This window comes from Dreissena polymorpha, chromosome 7 (assembly GCF_020536995.1).
Source record: "Dreissena polymorpha isolate Duluth1 chromosome 7, UMN_Dpol_1.0, whole genome shotgun sequence".
In the NCBI taxonomy this organism is placed as follows: Eukaryota; Metazoa; Mollusca; class Bivalvia; order Myida; family Dreissenidae; genus Dreissena; species Dreissena polymorpha.
In genome coordinates this window covers 100218579-100246318 of record NC_068361.1, presented here as the reverse complement: position 1 = coordinate 100246318, position 27740 = coordinate 100218579, and the positions used below count along the sequence as shown (strand labels likewise).

Sequence of the window (27740 nt, the reverse complement as noted above, 5' to 3'; positions counted from 1 at the left end):
AGAGTAATAAAGAGTTATATGACAAGTTCGATGACAAAGATCTTTTTTTTAAAACTTACCTGACGCTTTCGATGTTACATGTTTGCATGCTAAAACGAATTTGTTAGAACGGCCGTCCGTAACCACCACACAGCCCTAGTACAAGTGGGAGACAGAAAGAAAGACCTGAAATAAGAAAACAAACAAATATGTATATGTAATAAGGACATGATAAACATAATTTGGCGAAATGCGTGTCAAGAAAAGTATCATGTATTTTGTATTTGCGCGTAAGAAAAGAGCTCATAATATTGTTCACATATGATAACATTTGCTTTTTTTACAGTCCTACGTTTTTAACGTAATGACATTTCTGGTGTTTACAGATATCAATGACATACAACATAGTAAGGAAATGTTGCAAGGCGTGCTTTTTATTTCGTTTAAAATGTTGTTCTCGCTAAGTTTTTCGTTTTATTAACTTTCTACTAACATATGAAGACTAAAACTTATCGGCCAAATAATATCATTGGGTGCGTAACAAGTACTGCAGTATACTAAATAAAAACGTTTCGGTGATAGTTGTGTTGTAAAAATACAAGAAACCATTGGAGATTTACAGTAAACCATGCAGAAACAGCTACTGAATTGGATCCATTGTTAATAATTGAATGTTACATAATTCTCCCGTCCAAAGATACTTCTTTGAAAATATAGTCACTTAATAAATGATAATCGAAACATTACTCGTATATCTATAACAGTCAACCGATTTAAGAAAAGAAACAAAACACGATTATAAGTACGTACACTTCATTGCTTTTAATCCCACCGAAAAGCTGCCGTTCTCATTCTCTGAAATAATTCATAATATACAAAATATGAATCGCACTCTGTCAAAACGAGGCTAAAGGCGCGTGCGTAAATAGACGTCCAAAATTGATTCCTAATAATGCATGACAAACACACAATCCGAAATAAGTTTTGGATTCGTTCGATGCTAAAAAATGTTTAACTGTTACATATAAATCCTCCACGACGGAATTGTTGTCCCTAAAATACAGAGAGTCTAGCTCAAACTGTGCTTCGTCACAGAAATTACGTCACATGAGATACGTCATAAATTGCGTGTTCATACGTCATACATTGCGTGTTCATACGTCATACATTGCGTGTTCATACGTAATACATTGCGTGTTCAATTGAATGAAAATTATAGTACGGAAAGCGGGTTCTGTAACAAAAAGTGCAGTTAATGGGGATAAAGTATTAAAGACGTTGATATTATCGTTGCTTGAGGGCCACAAGTGATAATTGGGCCTGGAGTGAATAATCGCCCTCAGGCCTACGGCCTTCGGGGCGCTTATTCACTCTGCGGACCGATTATCACTTCTGGCCCTCAATCAATGAGGTATTTAGACAATAACACACGGCAGGGCTGGGCCGGACGTCTATAATCGGCCCGCTGCCGACATAACGGCCCGAGGGCCTTTGGCTCGAGGGTCATTATGCGGCTATGGCCGATTTTAGACGCCCGGCCCTGCTCTGCCGTGTGTTATCGTTTATACCACATAACATACTATTTAAGTCCTCTACTAAAATTTAAACAGAAACAGCCTTCCGTACGTTTATTTTCATTCAATTGATTACGCAATTGATGACGTACCTCATGTGACGTAATTTTAATGACGAAACTACCTAGACTCTCTGGGACATTTCGGAACATTTCGGTATTTAAACGCACTTGCTCATATTCACCAATCCATTCTTAGACTAAATAAGAAAATAAAAGAATATCGAATAGTCTGAGACTCGATACAAATGCTTGCACAATTGCATACATACTGGCGTAATATGGTGAATGAAGACTTATATGTTTGTAGGTGTTAACTGCCATGCTAGACTTAACAACTATAAAGTAATTGTAGAACATTAAAATTTGATGAATATTCTTTTTTAGACTTAAGTGTAAGAATCTGTTGGTGAATACAGGCCATTGTTAAACGCCGACAAAACACCAACCATTACACAAACTCTTGTTTACATATGTGCATCTATGTATCACCAAGACATGTACAAACATTTTTTGCGAGAATTTATAGATCATAGCAGGGTACAATTCTGTTAAATAACACATGAATTGTAAACGTGTGATATTTTAACCGACTTGACAATTGTGATGTGATTAAAAATGATCAAAATTTACACCCCACCACGAAACGAAAATCCCCGCTCCTCCCGCCCCCCCCCCCCCCAAAAAAAAATACATGTATTTCAATAAACGTTTACTGCTATAAAATGTAATAGAAGTATACCCACAGTGTCATTTTAAATGGAAATTAAAAATAAATCTAAAAATTATTTTAATTTCCACACCAACTAAATAGTAAGCTATAGTTGAACAACATACAGAGCTTATGTACTTACTTTTGTGGCATTGCTCGCCCGTCCATTCAATCTGACATTCACACCGGAACTGACCTACATCGGAAAAGCAAGTTCCATTATTCTGGCAGGGGTTTGATGCACAGTTGTTGACAACTGCTGACGGTGCCGTGGATGTTGACGGTGCCGTGGATGTCGACGGTGCCGTGGATGTCACAGTTGATGTGGATTCGGTGGATGTGGCTGAATTCAGGAGCCTTCATTGTATTTGTATAAGCAACAAATATATCAATTTAAGAAAAACCTTGTACGAACAGACTAGTTAACGTTGAAAAGAATTGTTTATATAACTTTCATACGATATGATACATTCACAGTGAAAATATGTTAAGAAAGAATACATTGTTATTATATATTATCACATGCTATACCCTGTTTTCCATGTAATACAACCATTTCATATTTTTTTATATTACATAGGTGTAATACAACATTTTTAAGCGTTTCCATTTGCTTAGTTTTCGTTTATTGACCAATCGCATTTTGTTATTTTGCTGAAATGACGTTGCAACATCAAATGACGTCCCGAAATGTAAACACCATTCGGGATTTATCATTATGTTTGCGTAACGTTAAATATTTATTTGATTTGCTCATTTAAAAGCATGTGATAAAAAAGATCTGACACTCGATGTCATATCATACCATATTTTATTAAACTCCTTCAGGAAATTCGTTAGTAAGCTCGCCAAAGGCTCGCTAACTGACAAAATTCCTGAACTCGTTTAATAAAATATGGTATGATATGACAAGTCGTGCCAGATCCTATATTTATGTACGATTCAATTATTTAAATTTTAACATGCAAATGTTCATCCAAACATTTATGATATTCGAAACTTACTTGGTAAACCAATAACGGTCACGTTGAAAGTGTCATTAATACTTTCTATGTCGTCTGATACTCTGAAACAAAAGTAAGCAACACATGAAAGAAAATTGTTCACAGACTTTTCTGTTTTTGAAAATAATTATGAAATGTTTCAACCAATAAATCAGTAATATTTTAAATAATCTTATCTAATTATAAAATCAAACAAAGTGTATTTATAATTAGTGCCCACCCACCCAAATTCGGACTACTATAAGCAAAATCTGATTGTTAACAATACATCATTCAGACTTAAGATATGAATACATCATTTACATTTATATTTTATTTGTCAGAAATATATTTTTGCATTATTTAGTCCGGATTGTTTACTCCTTTTTTTAAGATATGGTTTTCACTTATTTCAAATACATGACATATAAAGAATAACACTTGCCATTTGACCAAACGGTCCCTTTTACCTCTTCTATGGATGAGCAGATACGTAAAGCCCAGCGCATTTTACTGGACACAAAGGCATGACTACTCGTCATATGAGTGGTGTTCTGAGAAAACTGGGCTTAATGCATGTGCGTTAAGTGTCATCCCAAATTAGCCTGTGCAGTCCGCACAGGCTAATTAGGGACGACACTTTCCGCCTAAATTGGACTTTTGCTTAGAAAAGTCTTCATTTGAACGAAAAATGTCATAAAAGCGGAGAGTGTCGTCCCTGATTAGCCTGTGCGGACTGCACAGGCTAATACTGGGATGACAAATTACGCACATGCATTAAGCCCAGTTTTCTCAGAACAAGGCTCATCTGTTTTGAAGCAACGTCTTACCTTACACTTAGTGTGTAAGTCACGTGACCTTTGGTTCTGAGGGCACTGTCATTACACATTACTCTTTCCCCTTTCAGTGTAAACTGTCCGTCCGGAGTCTGACTCACCAAGCTGTTCAAAGAAACGTATTAAAATGTGTTCACATAGGTTGAACAAAAGGTGGCTTAGAGTGACATACGATATATATTTTTGTGTTCTGAGAAAACTGGGCATAATGCATGTGCGTAATGTTTCGTCCCAAATTAGCCTGTGCAGTCCGCACAGGCTAATCAGGGACGACACTTCCCGCTTGTATGGTATTTTTAGTTTCAATGAAGTCCCTCGATACCGAAAATCAAGTTTAGGCGGAAAGTGTCGTCCCTGATTAGCCTGTGCGGACTGCTCAGGCTAATCTGGGACGACACTTAACGCACATGATTTATGCCCAGTTTTCTCAAAACACGACTCATATTTTTGTTTCGTGCGAACGACTAAAAACATTGTTATAACCACCTAGTAAATCGTGGAAATGACATCACTGAGTCGTGTAAGTGGTTATGGTTTTGTAAATCTCTAAACAAATGTCGTTAAGGTTTGTATTACCAATACCAAAACCATGGTTGTATTTGATAAGAATGTGAATGTACATGCATGAGAACAATACCTAAATGAGACTTATAACTTAGTCTATTGATAACCTGTGCGTTTTGCCTGTACACTAGACTGGCAACTTTGGAAAATCCATGTCCTTGAGTTGAACGTGAGCATTTTGTTGCACACCGCGTTCTTTATCGCAATCCTAACTTTATATTACAAATATCGATCGGACCGAAAACAATCGACTCTCGGGTATGCGTCAAAAGTTTTACCTGTAATTTAGGGTTCCTTCAGGGTCGGAAACTGGGTCGGAAACTAACAGCGAAACTATTGAGTTGAAGCATGGTTCGTTGTCATTTAAATTGACTTGAAGCGATTTGTCTGAAGGTCGACCATTCCAGCGCAGTGCTAATACCATCCGGTTGTCAAAACCTAAATAAAAAAGTAATTGACAATATAACTAAACGCCGAAAATTGTTTGTAAATGTTTTCCCGCGTCATTATTTAACAATACAAAAGAATTGACGCACAGATAAATACATAATTTAAAAAATTAGAATCCATTTTTTAAAATAATTATAAAAAGCAATATTGAATAGTAATAAGTGATCCAAGTACACGTCATATAATTCAGTTAACATTCTATTTTCAGTATATTAATAATTTAAACATGTCAAATGGGCACGCTGTTTTCCATTATAAGAAAGGGATTCTTCATTGTATTTCCCAGGCTTTAAGACAACAATTGTTAAAATCTCGTCAGCCACGAGAAAGTTCTGACCGCATACAAACATGAACCCTCACTATAGTTATATCGGAATATGAACACACTATATGTGTCGACTGAGACATTAAGGCGAGCTAAAGTTTTACGTTTCCGTTGTTTTGTTCGCTGCCCGCGATACGTTTTGTTGATATTATGATAATTTGTCCGAATTTAGGGCGAAATTCCATAAGGAACAACAAAGGTATTGACCAGCCACCATAATGTGATGTCACTATAGCCAAACAAAGAACATGAAGACTTCCAACTTTCCGCGGTAACCATGACCTTGAAGCGAGCGACAGTTTTGTTTATTGAAAACGTCGTCTTCAAATTTGGTCATGTGAACCAATGTTATTCCCATTATTGCACAACAAAGACACTAGCATGTACATTCCCAATATTTATATGATGATATGCGTACGGTTGTTCGACGCGATACGTTGTCTATAAAGGATGATAACTTGTGCTAACTGATTTAGGGAATAATGAACGACATAACTATAGGCAGGACACAACACCTAACACACCACACACACTAATACACTAGCACATTCACACGAATGCCTGCACAGACAAAGGTAACACTAAATACCGGTTTGCCATGGCGGAGACGTACTCGTAAGTATTTTAAATAGTTATTTCTTTATATTTTTAGTAACAGGACTTTTTATACGCGTATTTTAGGTTTCGTTAATATTTGAAATATCATTCATATAGCACAATTGTTGGCAATTTTTGTTATCGCAATACGACCCATGTATTTATAATAATCAAGTATTTATTATACCCTCACATACTGGAAATAAAGAAAAACTCTTACCAAACATGAATATGCATGGCCACAAAAGACGATAGTCCATTGTTCTTGATATGAAATGTAAAAGTGTGCACATTTAAGTATTCCGAATTAATTTTTGTGTGAGTCTAACAAAATAGCACACGTGGCTTAAATAAAAACAAATGCATTATGCTTGTACAACAAAAATAAAAAAGTATAAATGGCAAAACGTGCTATAAATTATCATATTAATACGCTTTTTACAGTAATTTATCTAATCTAACCTTTTCGAATTTTCGAAATTTTGAGTAAATGCAATCTCAAGCGATCATTATTTTTTTGGTTTTCGATAACATATTTATTTTATGCAGACAGCTATAGTTTTCCATTTGTGCGTATATATTAACTTAATTTAAATAACACATTTATTTAATGCACACGTCTATATTTTTTTCCTCGTTTGCGTTGTATTTAATATAATATTCAATCGTTATTGTCAACTTATTTAATACATTTAACCGACAATAACGAAACTACAACTAAAATTTTTATAATTCATAAGGTGACTTTGAATTAAACAAAGCCTTTGTTGAAATTTTTAACGTTTGTGTTGGCGTATTTGCTATCAATGGAAAGTGTTAAATTATTTACATATGACGCAGGTCTGTAAGATAATTAACCGTTTTAAACTCGAACATAACAGTGTGCATGTTTATGACATTGGAAAACAACATGAAATTCCTATTCACTAAGACCAGATTCTCAAAGTCGGTTAAGGATATCGTCACTTAAGTTGAATATAAGGGAAATTTTCATATCTAATTTACAAAAAAAGAAATCCCATGTTTTCTGCTTACTAAAGAGTACATTAGTAACCAAATTATCAATAATGACTTATATTAAACATTTAATGTAAAAAAGCCTAAACATGAAACAGCCAGATTTTTTTTATGGATTTAAGAATGTTCAATAGTTTTACTCTGATTGAATACGGGCTATGACCTTACATTATTTTACAGCTGTTTAGATATGTATTGCCTGATGTTCTTCCCCATGAAAATTGAACTGTGAGCACAAAGACAAGGACAACATTGCGTTTTCGTTTTTATACGTATAGTAAAATATCAATGTAGTAGGATGATAAATGGCATAAACATACAAAGAAAGGGAAATGAGTACACCCATTTGAGGAATGGTTTATAAAGTCATCTGGGAGATATTTAAATTGGAAGTTGGTACCTATCATGATATTAGACTCCACCCCACCCCAAACAATTAAAATGTGTTTGTTTTAACCTTGTTTCTCTCTTTCTTCATTAAACATAAGATAACATCTTGAGACAACACGTGTGTTCACCTGTCTGATGTTACAAAGTTCTAATGTTATAAAAACACATTTACATAAAACATTTTGTTTACTGCAAACAAACCGTCAAAACCTCCAAACAGATAACTCTGTTTACCTCACGTGCAGAAAACAGCTACACAGTTGTCGTTGGTATGTTATGTCCCTTTTTTCATGCAAAATCATGATCTTTTAATGATATTATAATAGCGTAATTTGGTTTGGTTTGTGTCAGTCGCCATTTTAATTAGTCCCATTTAGGTTTTAGCTGTCAAGAACACAGCCTTATCTAGCTAGCTTTGTTTAACAATCAATTTGACATTTGTTTGCTAAAATTAGTCAGGGGAATTAATTATACAACAATACATTATGAATTTTCCACCCCCTAAAATTCCCCACACTCATAGAGTGTCATAGGAATGATTCGGTTCTACATGGAAATGGGCGTTTGGAGAATGACCACAACCGAAGCAGCATGGGAAGAGGCGAAACAAGTCTACATAACGTTCTACCATGACGCAGAGTTCTGTGTTTCTTTGAACACCATCCATAGAATGTTACGAATTTCCATGACCATATACGCCCGCAATCACTGGAGAAAGAGTGGCGTGTAAGTATGAGTGTCATCGAACACACACACGATGAAGATCAGAAGAAAGAGAGAAGGCTTTTCTGTTGTAAAGGTGTGACTCCCGTTTGACAAGGATGCAATGCCAGGTACAAGAAGATTAAGGGCAGCTCTTAAACAAATTGAGGCTAAATGCCTTTGTCTAGTCGTGAAAAAACTGGAAAAGGATAGGGAGAGATGTAACAGGATCACTCATTTATCGGCTAGTACCACAGCGAAATGGGTATGTAATTTCATTGTGCACTTATTAAATGTGCGTCAAGACAGCCAAATTCTCTAATCATCCATCAAAAGAGAACGGTGGACATCGCATTGCAAGTGGTCATGCTGTTCGCAATACTGACAGCAGCCAAAATGATTAAGTGTGGAGAATGTGTATACACTTGTAGATGGACAAATAACCAACAACACAGAGCACAACACATGGTTTTTAAAAATGTTGACAGAGATGTGCAACTTGGCAACATCAGTATGGCAGATCCTGTGTGGCAAGAACACTGCACTAGGCTTATTCAGTGATATGAACACAATGATGCGTTTGATTGAGGCTGATAATAATGCTCATTGGGTTATGTCGACCTGAAATGGCTTGAAGTCAACCGGGGGTGACTAGAAGCCGATTTATGTCACCATGGTGTGACTTCAAGCCGATTCTAGTCACCCGGTCGGCTTGAAGTCATCCCAGGATGACATGAATCGGCTTGAAGTAACCCTAGGGTGACAGGAATCGGCCCCTGGGTGACTGCAAGCCATTTCAGGTCGACAATGACCAATGAGCAATATTAAGATGGCACAAGTGCTACATAGTTTCATGTTGGATCTGGATGTAGACAACCATTATGCCGACAGGGTTGGGCAGACACTGAACATGTGCCTGAATTATTTGACTCACGAGTGCGGCCACAAACATTAAAAGCACTACGGAGAATTCCCCCTCCTCCGTGAGCAACGGCAGGAATCCGGTGTAATGTTAATCAAGTCCTAAAATTGGTGCATTAAAATTGTGAGCTTAATAATAACCCCATTCTCCTCCCCATCGAGGAGTGAGTATTAGTCTTGATGTTTTAATTAACATATATTTATTCCATTTCATTTGTAAAGAGTTTGATCTCGAAGTTTCCATAACATACATAATAATGAATTGCAATTACTTTTCTCATAGTGTATGCATATTATAATTATACATCCTAGTAGATGCCGTTAGTATGTTTCCCTTTAAGATCGTTTTACTTTTCCCAATTAGACAATTAAAATATCAACATTTCTTATGTGAAGTCAAAGTATTTTATTGCTGCACAACACTGGCGACCTTCGGTTTAACTCATTTATGCCTAGTGGACTCTCCCATCCTTCTAAATCGGATTAATGTATTTCCAAATTAGGGATGTCTAGTATATTTATTTCTATATAAACAATATTTCTTACATAAATTCCTTTAAGCAAACAGCGCAGACTCTGATCAGACGCCGCATCATTTGCCAATGCCTTTTTTCTAGACGGTAGGCATAAATGGGTTAATATTCGATTTCCAAAGGCAATCTACTGGCAGATATTCTCAATGTTTCGTGTACAAAAATAATTTGAAATGCAAGATATTCTTATACAAATAACATTGATTGTTTAAAACTGAAATCCTCGCTATAATCTTGAGTACATTTTTACAGATTAACAATAACATAAAACCGTGTAACTACCAATACAAGCTTTTATGGATCATTTTGTATAATTTGTATAAGTTTCTTTCCAATATTATATTGGAAATTATAACTCAGATGTAAAAGACACAATGCTCAATTATTATTAGTGCAAAAACGTAAATGTGTTTTAAAATTCACTCATAAGTAGTTACAATTTCTTTAAATGTGATTGTAAATTCATCAATTCGAAAATAATTGTAAACAAATGACCATTGTATCATGGTACAATTAATATTTGTATATTAGCAGTAATAATGTCATACGAATATTTTATGGATTATTTTGACTTAACACGGAGACAACCAGTATTAAATGCTCGAATATGAGTTGACAAAAATGTCGTAAATGTGAGATTTGTCCTCCAGTAAATGTCTTTGTTCGGAAGATCTAATTTATATGCATATGAAATACTTTTACAGCATAAAACTACAGAATAGTATTGTAACCCGCCAATTATAACAAGAAAGTTCATTTATATCCGTTGCTGCAACACTTATCTTTAATATTTAAGATGGCATGAATGTTTTAATCTGTCATTAAAGCAATTAGTGAACATAAACGATAATGAGTAGCCAGGCATATTTTTACGTGTGTCATTTTGTGACTTTTTTTTATTTAATAGCGATATAGCTCATTAGAAACTAGTTAATCTAATTGAAGATCAACTTAGATGAAAAATTTAGTAAGCATTATAATACTGTTTATTTATTTATTGACGAAATATTTGTTATTTATGAGACATTATGCAAATTTTAAGTATTGCGTTAGATGTTCCTTTTAGTATATAACCTATTGCAAGGAATTTAAATTATACAAAATTTAAAATTCAAGCATTGTATTTGATTGATAAAGAAAATGCGCAGCACTAACAATAAAACTAAATATTTTTGGCAGGGATATGTCATCTTAAATTGAATATTTAGTTCAAAGTTCTAATTAAAATAAATCAAACAAAGATATCGATGCACATTGGTGTAATTTTTAAACATGTGCGATGACGAATAGATTAGTTTAAAAGCATTCGTAATACATAAAACTACATATATTCTAAATAACATCCTATTTTTGTAACATTTTATTTATTTTTGGATGTTAACTGCTGTAAATTTAACCAATTATCTAATTAAGTAAATTAAGTTACTGCACTCGAGTTTATTTTTCCCATTTATGCCTAGCGTCTAGAAAAAAGGCCTTGGCAAACAGCGTAGACCCAGATGAGACGCCGCATGATGCAGCGTCTCACCTGGATCTGCGCTGTTTGCTTTACGGAATTTCTGTAAGAAATATTCTAAATATTCTAAATATAGAAATAAATATACTAGACATCCATAATTTTGGAAATAGAGTCCACTAGGCATAAATGGGTTAAACAAGACAACATACATAGAACATATTCAAGTTGTTTAAGTTTTACATTAAAATGCATTTATTTTCTGATATATATATATATATATATATATATATATATATATATATATATATATATATACATACAATAAATAAATTGAGGCCACCTTACTACGCAGTAAAAAATAGTTACCGATTATAAAGTATAATCCACTATGCCGCGTTAAGAAACCCACAAAGCGCCCAAGTATTATTTGTTATAAAGCGATGCCTAATGAAGAACATAATGTGATCAAAGACAACAGAACAGCAACCCAGTTAACGCTCAATTAATTCCATTGAGACATGAACGCAATGTTACATTTTCTATTAGTACATAACAATTAATAAATCATCTCAAAATCGATCGCTTCCAGAGTAAAGAACTTTGTGACATATCAGAACGTAGATATTATTGATTCCTTAATTTAACATTCAATAATAAAACACAGCCAATATCAATACTTTATTTTAGAGACAATATTACAGCTTAATATTGCATTTTGTTATTCTTTTATATGTAAGAATAATAAAACCATAATTGCAAATGCAATATACCATTTTCACAATTAGCTAAAAGCGCGAAGTCACGTGACTCGCACAATTCTAGATCGAGGCTGAATGTGTGGCCATTTCTTATAGTGCGTCCCAACGCCGCAATTGATTTTAACCCTTCAATCTTTTGAAAATTCAGCAACGTAACGATATTGCCAACACAATATGACGCCGTCAAAATAAGCAGTTAATGTATACTTTCATTTAAATGGTCAATACATAAACTACATTTTCTTGGTAAAAATACTTGTTTTTATTCAATTGTGTGCACAGATTCTGGATTTTTCCGCTTGCGCATTTTTTTCAGGGTGTTTAATCAAAGAATTATCAATAATCTCGTGTTGATGTATGTGGTCAGTACAACCAATTATCTCGTTATGATCAGATACTGCACAACCAATTATCTCGTTATGATCAGATACTGCGCCGATATATATACACTGGCAGATGTCTGGTCATTACATACAATTTGTGACATCTCACTGTGTTCTCGTTGTAGCAGTATTGTGAAGTTGTTAATTTGAGTAATTTTACGCCAAATACTCAGATTTTAATTTCATTACAAATAAAGCATATTGTAAAACAATGAAGTCATTTCTCCAAACAGTGTGTCCGAAATTCAACACTCTCAAGATATAATCCTGTTTAATCATTATTATAAAGTGCTAGATACCTATGCATTCGGTGATATAAAAGCAGTTATTGAGTATGTAATAAAGCAGAATGTACCTTAAAAGACTTATCACCATAGATGCGGAGATAGAAAGCAAAACCTTCTCAAGTATGCAGCAATTAACCATTATCAGAAGTCTGGGACCTCATCATATGGTGTGGAAAATGTTCCAAAAGCCCCATTCAGTGAATTATTAAAGAATATAAGCGAGCTTAGTTTTCAAAATAAAAGGTCACTTGGGCTATACTCGTATAAATATATTTTGAAGATGAAAAAGCTAGTATAAATTTAATTAAATTAAATGTACATAATTATGGAAAAAACATCAAAATATCGTTTTGAAATTTTCTTGCCGCAAACAAGACAGAACAATACGTATAGGGATTTTTATAGTTTTGCAACAGGCAATATAAATATGTATGGGATCGATCAATTATTGGGCCTTATTTTGCATGTCAGGATGGGTTAATATTGTTCCTGTGGAGACACCAGTTATAGTCTAGTAGGAACGGAGGTCCACGGTGCATGATTAGAACCTTTTTTTTAAATATGCTGATGATGTTCTACATTATCTTGGGTAAAAGAAAAATTTTGTTCCCAAGAAAAATGTCATGCCCACAGGGTCTAAATCCAAGATGGCCGCCAAGATGGCCGACCAAAAACATAGGAAATGCCGTTTTTTCGCAAATGACACAAACAACATATATTTTACATGGTTTTGGTAAGCTTTTCAATTTAAGCCATTGAGAACATATTATTCTTATTAAACAAATAAGTTTTTTGTGAACAATGAAACATTGTATGAAAAAAAATGACTCTATCAATTAAAAAAAAGGTAAAAAACCCATGTGTTTTTGTCCTTATAACATGTTTCAATTTGTATATGAAAAACAGTTTGGATACAATTATTATCCTAACTACATTTATACACACCTATGGGACTAAGGAATATAAATATATAATATTTCATGTGAATATTATGATATAAATGTGATTTGTAAGACAAGAAATGTGGGTGGGGTAAATGACAAATATACAAAAAAATGCCTTGATATATTATACGAGGCTTGATTACTTGTTATGCTTATGTATTTTGATCTTTTTGATACTTTTAAGTGTATGCACCCGATGAGTGTATGCCACCGATGGGGTGGCATATAGCAGTTGAACTGTCCGTCAGTCCGTCCGTCAGTCCGTCCGAAAACTTTAACATTGGCCATAACTTTTGCAATATTAAACACTTGCACATTTTGAGTGGTGAAAGGTCAAGGTCATCCTTCAAGGTTAAAGGTAAAAAAACAAAACTAAGGGTAGTAACAAGCTTTAAAGGGAGATAATTTATATGTATATCAATTTGGCAGGTACAGATCATTTTCAAATATTTTTTAAAGGGATATACTTATATTTAAAAAAAGCAGCGCAGTAGAGGGCATTGTGTTTTTGACAAACACATTTCTTGTTTTTAAACATAAATTTCATGTTCTCCTTATTATAATTGTAAAAATAAAGATAAAAAACATTTATCAACATTCGGTATAAAATCTCTCACAATGAGCTCTAGTAGTATGAAAGGATCACGCTGCATGATTCTAAGATTGTATTTGAAAATGCTGATGGTAATCTACATGTTTTGGGGTAAACAATTATGTTTGTGCCCACGAAACTTATTGATCACATGGTTTCTAAAGCCAAGATGGCTTCCAAGATGGGTGCCCATAAACCTATAAAATACTGTGTTTGCACGAATTGCGCAATCAACATCTAATTTCGACCGTTTTGTTTAGCTTTTTAATTTAAGCAATGAATGACATATTATTTAAAAAAAACTAAAACAATTAATTTGTTTGATGAAATATATATATTAAACGAATATATTATATGAAAACATGATTTAATACACGTTACATTGGTACACAAAATGATTGTTTTTGCGTAGGGCATTTTCAAGTATTACCTGAAAAACTTTTTGGATGAAATTAACATGTCAACTGCATATATAAACCATAAAGATACTTAGGAATAAAATGATTATTGTATGTTAATATAATCCATGTGGATGGGGAAAATAACACTCTGAAGAAAAAATGCCTAATGTGCATGTTGATATATTTTATGATAATTGATCATTTATTGTTAATAAAAATAGTAAAACAAGATCATATAATTGTATGCACATAGCTTACGCATTAAAATCCCTCAATTGAAAAAACACTGTTGTAAGATGCCATTTAAATTAGCCAATAAAACACATTGTTTCGAAACAAAGATTGTTATTTTTACACACACAAAATATCCATAATACGTGTGTGTTTTTATTTTTTGGAGAGAGGAAAAGAATAAAGTGTCAATGCTGTTTACTAAAACTGATGCGACACAAACTCTTAGTCTTTACTAAATTATGAAGTTTCTTTATTGTTCTTGTAACATATACGTTCCTTTCTATGTGATTATAGGAAACATATTGCATTCAATCTAGTAAGTAGATTAAATCTACTTAAGTTGAGCAACTAAACCAGTTGTGCGTGTTTTTTTTAAAATTTTTTTTATGAAGTCCTTCCCCGCCTGCAGAGGCTGAATAATGTGTGGACCCGGAGTTGGTTCCATAACTTCTACTAAATTAACTCACTAGACTGTTCTTTAAAAATCAAATAGGAAACTAATAATACATTGTTAACATCCATAAGTTAAAAAAAATTTTGTTTTCCCCAAAATTAACCGGTACCATTCCATTGATGTTTGTGTCGCCATATCTCGCATTTCTCTGCTCCCTATGCAGGGACTAGTTGCTCAAAAAACAAATAAACAGCCATTGATTGCTCCATACAGGTATTAATGTGACTAACTTGTTAACCCTTCAATATATATTTTAATTTGTAGCAAATTTGTTTTCTGGAATTTGTTGAAAATATTAAAATAATTGAAAAAAAGCATTGCTTTAAAACAGTGTATGTGTTGGGACTGAAGTTTATCCTAACAGACGTTTATCTTAAAGTTTTGAACAACCGAAGCCTGCCCAGCTGATCACACTCAACGATTGTGTTCATTAACTCATTCGGATTACTATGAAAGCCGTTGATCACAGGCGCCTCCTCTCTTTTCCGATGTTTAAATATACAAGCAATTTATACTTCCAAGCTGTTGCTAAGTTTGGGATTTTTTTTATAATTCAGATATCAATGGGATGTTTAAAGTGTTCTTGTTTATTTTTCAACATATGGCACCTTATTTGTAAAATCTGTCAATGTTTTACGATTCAGCGAAGATTCATTTATCTTTTACGTGCACAGAAATATGAAATTTCAACCCACCTATTACATCAGCATTATACCATTTGTAACTTCAACAAAAATGTGGTTTTTGGTCGATCCACTAGATATGTTTGCATTTTGTTACATAAGACTAGCCCGTGTTACGGATGTGGCGGTTATAACCGGAGGAGGCACATATGTCCAATTTAACTGTGGTAAATTTGCATGTTTAAGATCATCCTACTTATTCTACTTGTTATGTTTGAGCCGATTTTGGCATACAGGTATTCCGAACAAAGTGTTTTGCCAACAATGCCTAGAATGATAATACCTTTATTCTTTATAATAGCTGACTCACGGGAACAACCTAATAAGTCGTTTAGAATGATATATCTTACACTAATGATTGAGATAACATACTCGTGACAACGACCAATCAGAATACACGCATTTTGAAAAGCATTTTAAATGCACGAGCCTATCCTATTCATATCATACAGTAACAGAGTCATGACAGTTTTCCTTGTACAAGTCGTTTTATACATACGTTAAACAAATTACTAGTGTTCTGATTGTCTAGCTGTCTCACATTGATACCTTAATGGAAAAATTTATTTCTTTTTCACAAATTGTAATGCTGTTACCAAGAGTTAGCTGTGTTGTTCCCGCGACTTACTAACTCATTTTCTTGAGCGAGAAATCTTGATCTCACAAGTTAAAAGGCCGTAAGAATGATATATTGAGGCATTCTTATAATGTAAATAATACCCCCAAAATGCGCATGTCACATCGTGCCGGTGTACAAGATGGTCCAGAAAATGCGTACTTTATTGGCCGAGTAAATTGTTAGTTTTGTGTTACATTTCATTATCATCAACAAATTTTAAACAATAGACTATATATATCACAAGGTTTGTGCATGAATTTTAACGTAATTATAGTGCAAATCTGCTCATAATCCCCCCACAAAAAAACACACGAAATATATGGTAAATGTGCTTTAATATTGGTCTTAATAGAAAGAATGACGTTTGCACTCTATGATAATATATTTTTGCAATTTTGTTTGTACTTATTACTCAATTATGATTTGCGTAAAATGACCGCTTAAATAAGGTATGAAACTATTCGTGTCAGAGAGAAGTAGCATGTTTTTGTCATAAACAGTCTTATTAAAGAACATATGCATAACGTATTTTCAAAATATTCGGGTGTCAGTTATTGATTGTATATTGAACAGTCTTTTTTATTCAGGATGCTGACTTGGTTTGACTGAGAGGGGGCATTGTTCATTTAAACTCGCTTATTCTAATGGAAAGTATGTAAGCTCTGTATAATTATGGAACAACTTATTTTTGTTTTCTGTTCTTAGCGTCACCTCATTGGAATTGGCTCCCGCTCATTTGGAAAATGCAAACATATCTTGTAGGTCGATAATAAACCAATGTCTAAGTTGATTCTACGATGTGAATGTCTTGAAGCAACTGCTTGATGTCATTACTGTTATAATTGGCTGGCTTTGTTTCTTCACATAGGCAAAAAGTGATCCCCTGCTTCGATGTTCATCATAACGTATAAAGGTTCGCTTGTTTACATCTGGAAATCTAGCGATTCTTTGGTTCAAAACTACACCAGGTCATAACTTATACAAAACTGCTCACATTTCTATATTGAAGGTGATTGCATGGTTTTGTACATTAATGTATACAGAAATATTTGTAGAATTGCATTCAATTGCCTAATTTTAAATTTTAGAAACGATCTTATCAAAATAAAAATAAAAACAACTTATTAAACATAATCACTTTAAAGAGATTGCAACATTTTCAACAACTTCCATTCCCTGCAGCATGGGTCTTGCAGACAGAAATTTAAGAAATATTTCAAAATATCCATGTTTTTTTTTAAATGATTGAAGCCTTTGACCGACCATTTAGACCTATAATCGACCCTGTGGTGGATGCGCAACTGTGTTACAAGGGAAAGTTTACATGCGCTTGATGGACTGTTCATGTATAACGCAAAAAACATGTTTTGAACATTCTGGCACGATGACCGCTTTATACTCACGACGCATACACATTTAAGGTCTGACTGATTAATGAAAGCAAACATAAATTTTTATGTCTCACAACTTTAATTTTAAATTTATTCTCGCTAAGTGTTGTTGTTCATTAAAAGATGCAATGTTAACCGCTTGCTGAACATTATTATAATGCTCGTTCGGATTTGAATGCAAAACTTTTGTTTCTTCTAAATATTTATAAATAAAAGATACACAATGAATTCACATATTAATATAGCTCTTGATGGTTGTTTACAATTTATTATTAGTTTTCTATTTGATTTTTAAGGAACAGTCTAGTGAGTTAATTGAGTAGAAGTTATGGTACCAACTCCGGGTCCACACATGATTTAGCCTCAGGCGCGGAAGGACTTCATAGACTTCAACAAAAAAAAGAAACACGCACAACTGGTTTGGTTGCTCAACTTAATAAGATTTAATCTACTTAGTTGATTGAATGCGATATGTTTCCTATAATCACATAGAAAGGAAAGTATACGTTACAAAACAATATAGAAACTTCATTATTTAGTAAAGAGTTTGTCTCGCAATTGTGTATTATACAGTGTTTCAGTTTTAGTAAACAGCATTTATACTTTATTCTATTCCCCTTCCAAAAAATAAAAAGTACACATATTAAGCAGATTTTGTGTGTGTAAAAATGATAATCTTTGTTTCGAAACAATGTGTTTTATTGGCTAATTTAAATGACATCTTACAACAGTGTTTTTCATTTGAGGGATTTTAATGCGTAAGCTATGTGCATACAATTATATGATCTTGTTTTCCTATTTTTATTAACAATACTGTTATGAGTTAGTGGAATTAGCTTCTAATTACATGCAATGCACATACACTAATCAGTACGAAAAAGTTTAAAAATGATCTATTATCTTAAAATATATCAACATGCACATTAGGCATTTTTTCTTCAGATTGTCATTTGCCTCATCCACTTTTATTTTCTTGTATATAACAATCATGGATTATATTCACAAACAATAATATATCATTTTATTCCTAAGTCTCTTTATGGTTTATATATGCAGTTGACATGTTAATTTCATCCAAAAAGTTTTTCAGGTAATACTTGAAAATATCCTACGCAAAAACAACCATTTTGTGTACTAATTCAACGTGTATTTAATCATGTTTTTTATAATATATTCGTGTAATATATTTCATCAAAAAAGTTAATTGTTGTATTTTTTTAAAAATAATATGTTATACATTCCTTAAATTAAAAAGCTTACCAAAACGGTTAAAATAATAGGTTGTTTGCGCTATTCGTGCGAACACAGTATTTTATAGGTTTATGTGCAGCCATCTTGGCTTTAGAAACCATGTGCTCAATAAGTTTCGTGGGTACACAAATAATGTTTTACCTCAAAAAATGTAGATTATCATCAGCATTTTCAAATAAAATCTTAGAATCATGCAGCGGGAGCTTTTCATACTAAAATAGCTCATCGTGAGAGATTTTGTACCGATTGTTGATAAATGATTTTAATCTTTATTTTTACAATTATAATAAGGAGAACATGAAATTTATGTTTAAAAACAAGAAACGTATTTGTCAGAAACACAATGCCCCCTACTGCGCCGCTTTTTAAAAATTATTATTATATCCCTTTAAAAAATATTACTTCCCTTGTGAAAATGATCTGTACCTGCCAAATTGATATACATTGAAAGTATCTCCCTTTAAAGCTTGTTTCTTCCCTTGATTTTGTTTTTTGACCTTTAACCTTGAAGGTTGACCTTAAACTTTCACCACTCAAAATGTGCAGCCCCATGAGATACACATTAATGCCAAATATCAAGTTGCTATCTTCAATATTGCAAAAGTTATGGCCAATGTTTACGTTTTAGGACGGACGGACAGACAGACGGACAGACGGACTGACGGACAGACGGACTGACGGACAGTTCAACTGCTATATGCCACCCTTCCGGGGGCATAACAATGTGCATACTATTAAAAGTATCAAAAAGATCAAAATACATAAGCATAACAAGTAAACAATCCTCGTATATTATATAAATATGCCTTTAGGCATTTTTTTATATTTGTCATTTACCACACCCACTTTTCTTGTCTTACAAATCACATTCATATTATAATATGCACATGAAGTATTAGATATTTATATTCCTTAGTCCCATAGGTGTGTATAAATGTAGTTAGGATAATAATTGTATTCAAACTGTTTTTCAGATACAAAGTGAAACATGTTATAAGGACAAAAACACATGTTGTTTTTTTAACCTTTTTTTCATTGATATAGTCATTTTTTCATACAATGTTTAATTTTTTACCAAAAAAACTTATTTGTTTAATAAGAATAATATGTTCTCAATGGCTTAAATTGAAAAGCTTACCAAAAGCATGGAAAATATATGTTGTTTGTGACATTTGTGAAAAAACGGCATTTCCTATGTTTTTGGTCGGCCATCTTGGCGGCCATCTTGGATTTAGACCCCGTGGGCATGGAATTTTTCTTGGGAACACAAATTTGCTTTTACCCAAGACAATGTAGAGCATCATCAGCATATTTAAATTAAAGTACTGATAGTACTGGTGTGACGATGCTTTTGAGAGGATGGATATAAAAGCATCAAGTTAAGTTTATCTACATCACCACAATCACCACAATTGTGTATGTTTGGTACACAAATTTTGCGAAAAAAATTTGGGTATGAAAACAAATTTGGGTACGAAAAAATATTTGGGAACAAAAAAATTGGGACCGAAAAAAATTTGGGTACGAACAAAAAATTGGGGATGAAAAAAAAATTGGGTACGAAAAAAAATTGGGTACGAAAAAAAATTGGGTACGAAAAAATTTAGGTACGGAAAAAAATTGGGGGAACGGGAAAGTAGTACCTGTGGGGAACTTGACCCACACCCGCACATTTTCGGCCCTTTCCGTCAAACATCAGGTAAGTTCCTCGAAGGCAATAGTATGAATACACATTTCGGAAGCGGTAATGCAGTCCTCCCTACGCGCGTCAAAATGTAAGCGAAATATGTACACAAGTCTGTCAGGAATGATTGAATTAACAAAGAAAATCGTGTATTGATGTAAGTTTTTTGAAGAAATGTGCAGAAAATATATTCAACAAGAGCTGTGTTTGTGAAACACAATGCCCCCTGCTGCGCAGCTTTGAACCCATATATTTTACCTTTGACCTTGAAGGATGACCTTGACCTTTCACCACTCAAAATGTGCAGCTCCATGACATACACATGCATGCCGAATATGGAGTTGCTATCTTCAATATTTGACCTTTGACCTTGACCTTGAAGGATGACCTTGAACTTTCACCAATCAATATGTGCAGCTCTATGAGATACGCATGCACGCCAATATTGAAAAAGTTATGGCCAATGTAAAAGTTTTCGGACAGACAGACAGACGCTTTATATTTTACATTTGACCTTGAAGGATGACCTTCACCTTCCCCTTTCACAACTGAAAATGTGCAGCTCCATGAGATGCACATGTATGCCAAATATCAAGTTGCTATGTTCAATATTAAAAAAGTTATGGCCATTAAAGTTTTCGGACGGACGGACAGACTGACACACTGACTGACTGACTGACTAACAGTTCAGCTGATATAGGCCACCCAACAGGGAGCATAAAAAGCAATGGCGATATTTTTCTCAGCCACATAATTGTTAATAGTTTGATATCAGAAAAAGAAAGTGAAAGTAGAACTGTCAAAAATGACAACCTGTCAACGTGTTGTGTTTGCTGGCACGAGAGGGAGATTACACTCAATGTGTTCACATTTTGAACATAGGCTTTGTCAATGACCTTTATAGTATGGGTAGCTTTGATATTATTTATTGCTATCATGTAACTGCATGATTGTGTATTTGTTTACAATACACAAAGCATAAATAATGATATAAATATACTGATTGAGCTTATAATAATCTGAGAACTATAGCCAGGTAAATTAAGGACTTAAAATACAATTTTGTGTCCTGATTTCATGAAGAAATGATCATGCATGTCCTAGATTTCAAATTCAAGGCCCTGGTGTGACACATTGGTAGCATTACCGTTAAACTGTTACCAGGCTTATGAAATTAGTTTTTATTGAACTATCTAAGGAAATCTAAATCAGGCACTGATTTTTCTTGTTTTAATACAGTCATAGATCAGTTGTGGCCTCTGGGTAATGACCAATTTTTGCTTACTTGTCACACCCTTAAAACTTTCCACTCGTCTATAATAGCAAATCTGGATTTAGGTGATCTTCAATGGTACATTTACACTTTAGCTCTGTTACAAGAGTGATGGTAAAGTCCAGTCAAATATTTAAATCTTGGCCATGTCAAAATCAAAGTGTCAAAGACAAATGAAAGATGCGTTCATTAATTATTGTCCAGTTGTTTACTACTGCTGTAAGTTTTTATATAATATGACTGATGAACATCATGTGAGAGAAAATTCACATTATCATTGTATATCAGGTTTAGCAACCGTTTAGATAACAAAGTATGCTAGTTTTCAATGTCGCTTCTGGGGATCAAACCCGTAGGGCTTTTAGAAAGATTCTGAAATTTTCGATCCCTCAAGAGCAACCAAACCAAAAAAAATTAAGTCAAATATTGCCGACTCGGTTTTTGGAGTCGGTTCATGAGGGATAATGGAGCTTGATTGGTCATTGTCCGCTCTGGTACTACTTACATGTTCCCCGGGTACTCTTAAGTATACTTGCTTGTACCCTGGGTACTCTAAGTATACTTACATGTACCCCAGGTACGGTAAATAAACGTAATTGTACTCGGTCCATATTAGACTGTACCCGAGTTGTATTCGCGCCCAAAATCCGATGTCGTAAAACGCGCAACCTATTTTCTTAAACACACTTCTCTTCAAAAAACACTGCATCAACATGCTTTTTGAGTATGTGTTCCGATAATATAGAGGCCATTCTACAGAAAATTTATATAAATGTGTATATATAATTATTACAAAAAATAGTCGACAACGACTGATTTAGGGTTAAATTTCCCGGGTACATTTTAGTATATTTAACGTACCCGGGATACATGTAAGTATACTGAAGAGTACCCGGGGTACATGTACGTAGTACCCGAGCAGACAATGAACAATCGAGCGATACTGGAAGGTGCAACATCTCTCACGCCCCCTAAGCATCGCCTTTAGCAGTATTCAATTCTCAACAGGAAAGTGCTGGAGTCATTGATCCCGAGGGACAAGAAAAACAATTGATTAATGTTCGAAATAAATAATTTGATTAATGACAATTCTATAATTTGAGCCAGGTCACAGGAAAAGCGCATTCAAATAAGTATCCAAATAAATTATTTGTTATTGTCAGAAAAACGCTGTGACACAGTTCATTTAACTTTAAAATGATAAAAAGTACTAACACTAAGAAAGAGTACTAACCAGTAAAGAGTTTGAAATCAATGTTGAATCTCAGGACAGCTTGGTGATCTGCAAATCCCCGATGAAATGTTGATATCGGGTATCGTAGTCATTCAATAAGTCGCAAAATGCTCGAATACAATTTATAAAGCACAATGTGACTTATATTGATAACTAAAAATACCAGTATGCCAGTTTTGCCGTGTCAAGGTGTTACGATCCAGAAAGTCCTTCATTCACATCGACTATATATCCTTCGAATTCCAACTACTGTTGTCATAAGCGGAGATTTAGTGAATAAATAAGTTATATATCCTAAATGGCAGCTTCTAAATAGCGAAACAAGCCAATGTATGCAGTAAGAAAGTTTTGAATCGAGACTCTCATTGGGGCGGCCATTGTTGAATGTTGAAACACGAACGACAACTCTGCTAGGAGAATGTTATCAATGCTCCTACGCAGTGGCAAATGCAAAAGGGAAGTAACTGAAAAATCGAGTTATCTCAATCGGACTGGCTCGGTCTTTTACATAGGTTGCCATTGTGAAAATTTTTAGGATGGTTATCAAACCTTGGACGATGCTGTTAGCATCGTCAAAAATGGTTCCAATCATGCATCGTGGACCTCCGTTCCTACTAGACTATTAACAGCCATATGCGATCTTCAGGAGTGCTCAAGAAGAAGACCCAGTTGAAATATCATTGGATTTACCTTATAACCCATATTAAAGTTGATCACTTTGTAAATGTGTAATTCCCATAGCCAAAAGGAATGCAGTACTGAACAAACTGGTTCCATAACTTGAGAAACATAAAAAATGCTGTTAACGAAATGGTTAATCAAGCTTTATTGAAATCCATAAAACATGTTCTTAACTGTACAATTCTTGCGGAAATATTTTAAATACTTCTGGTGACACTTGAGAAATAATTGTAGTGACATGCCTTGCTCTAGTTTGGAAAACATAATTGTTTAGTTATAAGAATGCGATATTTTCCAATTCACTATTTATGTGAGTGGAACAGGTCACGGTCAAAATGCAATCCGTTCTTGACATATTATAGACGCAGAAAAGCAAACAGTACTGTTTTACTCACTTGTTGTCATTGATAACTGAAGGGATAAATTCTGGTTGAATAGCTAAGAGAAAAACAAAGGCGTTCTTTAATGTTCCAATGACGCACGAGCAGTCATTATCTGATATATTATTTATATCCCAGAATGTTGGTTGAATTTAATTTGCCTATAAATTAAACTCATTAATAAGTCATTATGTATTTGTATGTTTTGTTATTGATAATCAGTAACAGTGTCAACTTTTTTGTTCTTACCTTAATTTTTTCAATAAACGGGAGTTTTGATAGTAAATGTTATTAACGAGTACACTTATTATAGATCTTTCCCTGTATAGAACGCTTTCCACTAACTTGGCACTTTGCAAGAGTTAATACTGGTCTCAGTTTAGTCTGGTCTAAGATCGTTCACTGATATATAACAAGGATTATTTGCATTAAAAGAAGCCGAATCGGCTTCCACGATCGATTATTATTATAAATTTAACAGTTTTCATTTGTATTAACTGGGACGAAGCTCCAGGCATTGATTGCCATAAGCACCCAGGCGCGATTGTAAACCATTATTTTAGTAGCTTAGCATACACATATTTTTTACAAGCAAGTTTGCGAACATTTTGAAGTAGATTAAGCTGAACCAAAAATAAAAAACTATACTCAACTATTTGTCTGCGTCTGCGTCTTCGTACTGCTGTTGTTAAGGTAAAAGTGCAACATTCAATACCACTGTTTATACTATAGGTTTTCAATTAAAACTTCCGTCACGTGTTTGAACATTCTTGCAATCCTTTAGTGTTGATGGATTTATTGTGCTGCAAATTTGTGTGAAGAACGTGCATTCAGATCTTTTTTTGAATTTCGTTTGGGAACAGACATTTCGAGGCAATTTGACTAAGAGTATAGAAATGGTTCTAATAAATAGGTTTACTTTGCTTCGAGTTATTCTGTTAATTTTGTTATGTTGCTAGCATACATGCAGCCGTAGCTTAGCTATGTTATTTCATATATCTACGTTTCTTTTACAGTATTGACGTCAGTTGACTGACAGAAATCGTACATTACACAATCAATGCGGAATAACAGGCAAATAAATACAATAGCATAGAACAATTCCCCAGAGCACATCTAGGTGAGTGTTCAAATATAATTTTACAGTTTATTGAGTAATACATGATTTATGTTGTCACATCGAGTTGAAAGCCCATGATATTAATACATCTGTAATAAACAAATAATATGTCGTTCTAAAATGTGCATTACGCCATTACCATTTTGTCCGACGCTCTTAAGCGACCTTGACAACAGCAAACAAGAGTTCAGTGTATGAAGTATTCATACCGCTACAAAAGCATTCTATTCAATAAGTTTACCTGTGTGGCTTACAATTGATCACGTGTGTAAAATGTTACTTCGTACTTCCTCTCTTAAAAGAAAGCTTTGTTTTAATATAATCAAGTTGTCTACCTGATATTTATAAAAGTATAATGTAGCAATATTTTTTCAGCACTTAAAATATAAAGTGATTGATTCACCAGGACGCGCTTTACTTAACCCATTTACGCATAGCGTCTAGAAAAAAGGCCTTGGCAAACAGCGTAGACCCAGATGAGACACCGCATGATGCGGCGTCTCATCTGGGTCTGCGCTGTTTGCTAAAAGGAATTTTTGTAAGAAATATTCTAAATATAGAAATAAATATACTAGACATCCCTAATTTTGGAAATAAATTGATCCAATATAGAAGGATGGGAAAGTCCACTAGGCATAAATGGGTTTATCTATTTCAGGCTTCTAGGTATATTATAACCTCAAAAGAGCATTGTAGATTATGCTATATTAAAACACGAACATTTTAAATTGGTAAATAATTACACTTTCAACATATCAAATTTTCGAACTATAAAATGATATTATTAATTTATGTTCGCACCGTCGCCAATAAAAAATAAGTAGACAACATGACATGCCAGAGCAGACTAAAACTGTAAATGGGCACCTTTCCAAGTAAAATCGAATGTATTATTTTCTTAATCAGCATAATTTCACTCAACAACATGCACATTTTTAGGTAGGCTATCCATGTTTTCAAACAAACAAACTGATTTTCTTAAAACCATCCCCACGCTCGGCTTTTGTCCAGTTTATTTGCACCCCTGTGCAGAGATGGAAACTAACTTTATATGGCTGGTTGCCCAGACGGGCAACCAACTTCTGAAATTAGGTTGCCCAGCGAAAAACCTACGAGCCCAGAACTTTCCTAATACTTTATATACATTTTTGTTGTTTAATGAACGTACAATGTTTGGTCAGACAGCTAGGTAATAAAATGACATAATTTTCACATTGTGTACATTGTTTTAACTTATTCATGACCTGACAATTTCGTTAAAGCTTACAATGTGATCATTAACCTCAAACGCACACTTTTTACATGTACATTTTTAGATTAATGTTGACCCCTACTAGGCAAGACCACTGTAATTAACACAAAGCTTTCTTGTTAAGTAAGTTCTTTTATTTGAAGGTCTTCATACATGCTGCAATGCAATAATTTTAACTGTATCATATTTTGAGGCACTGTAAATAATTTTCACAGTCTGCCACATACACATGATATACATGAATCAAAAGAGAATTTCACGAAAACACATTTGGTTACATATGTCAATACATGAAAAGAAATGTTGCAGCTCTACTAATAATTTACATAGGTTCGTTAAAGCTTAACAAGCGATTAAAGACCTCAGATTCATCCGAATCAGAATCTGACGAGTCGCTAGACACCTAGTCAAATTCAAGTTCACTGTCAGTCTCATTTTCTACTTCATCAACGTTGACCACATTGTATGCATGTATTTGCTCCTTGGACTTATTGTCCTTAAACATGGGTCTCCTCATGCGAATCCCACTAGTGTTCCAGTTGTGAACCGCATCAGTTGGGTCAAAGTGCTCTACATCTGGAGCCTCGAGTTTGATGCACAAGAGATTATTCAGTACTGGCTGGGTCATTCTTGTTCGTAGTCTCGTTTTCAATAGCTTTAATTGTGAAAACCCTCTCTCTGCTTCTGCACTGGAGGGTGATATGGACAAGATGAGGTCAATGACAGGTAAGATATTGGGGAACTTTTGGCCATCACATCATTCACAGAGATCCAGTCAGCCAGCTTGTTACTGAAGTTAAACATAAATGATTCAATTCATATTTCATAAATTAAAAATCTTTCTGGAAAAGTATTTAAACCAGAATTTACTAAATTAATTCAGTAAAAACTACTGCCATTGCGCTAAATAGCTGTTGGCTAGCATTTAGTACCTTTGTTTTAATTCAAGTTTATTTCAAAGAAATTATTTATTAAATATTTATTAATAAATATAGAAGAAAATAAATAAATAATGCAAAACTATCAAAAGTAATGTTTAATATTTTTTTGTTTCATTGCTAATTGCCTAGTCATCAGT

At 33.9% G+C, this 27740-nt stretch overlaps 1 protein-coding gene across 1 annotated transcript in view; it reads right to left on the bottom strand.

Moving 5' to 3' along the window:
* Positions 1-27290, bottom strand: part of LOC127839969 (uncharacterized) — a 28728-nt gene extending 1438 nt beyond the window's left edge. The window contains exons 1-5 of the mRNA XM_052368361.1: positions 27086-27290; positions 3269-3379; positions 2407-2607; positions 790-834; positions 60-165 (exon numbers count right to left, since the gene is read on the bottom strand). Of these exons, the coding sequence (XP_052224321.1) occupies positions 104-165; positions 790-834; positions 2407-2607; positions 3269-3379; positions 27086-27290 (624 nt within the window). The 3' untranslated portion in view covers positions 60-103. The remainder of the gene's footprint in view (positions 1-59; positions 166-789; positions 835-2406; positions 2608-3268; positions 3380-27085) is intronic.
* Between the last annotated feature and the right edge of the window lie 450 nt (positions 27291-27740).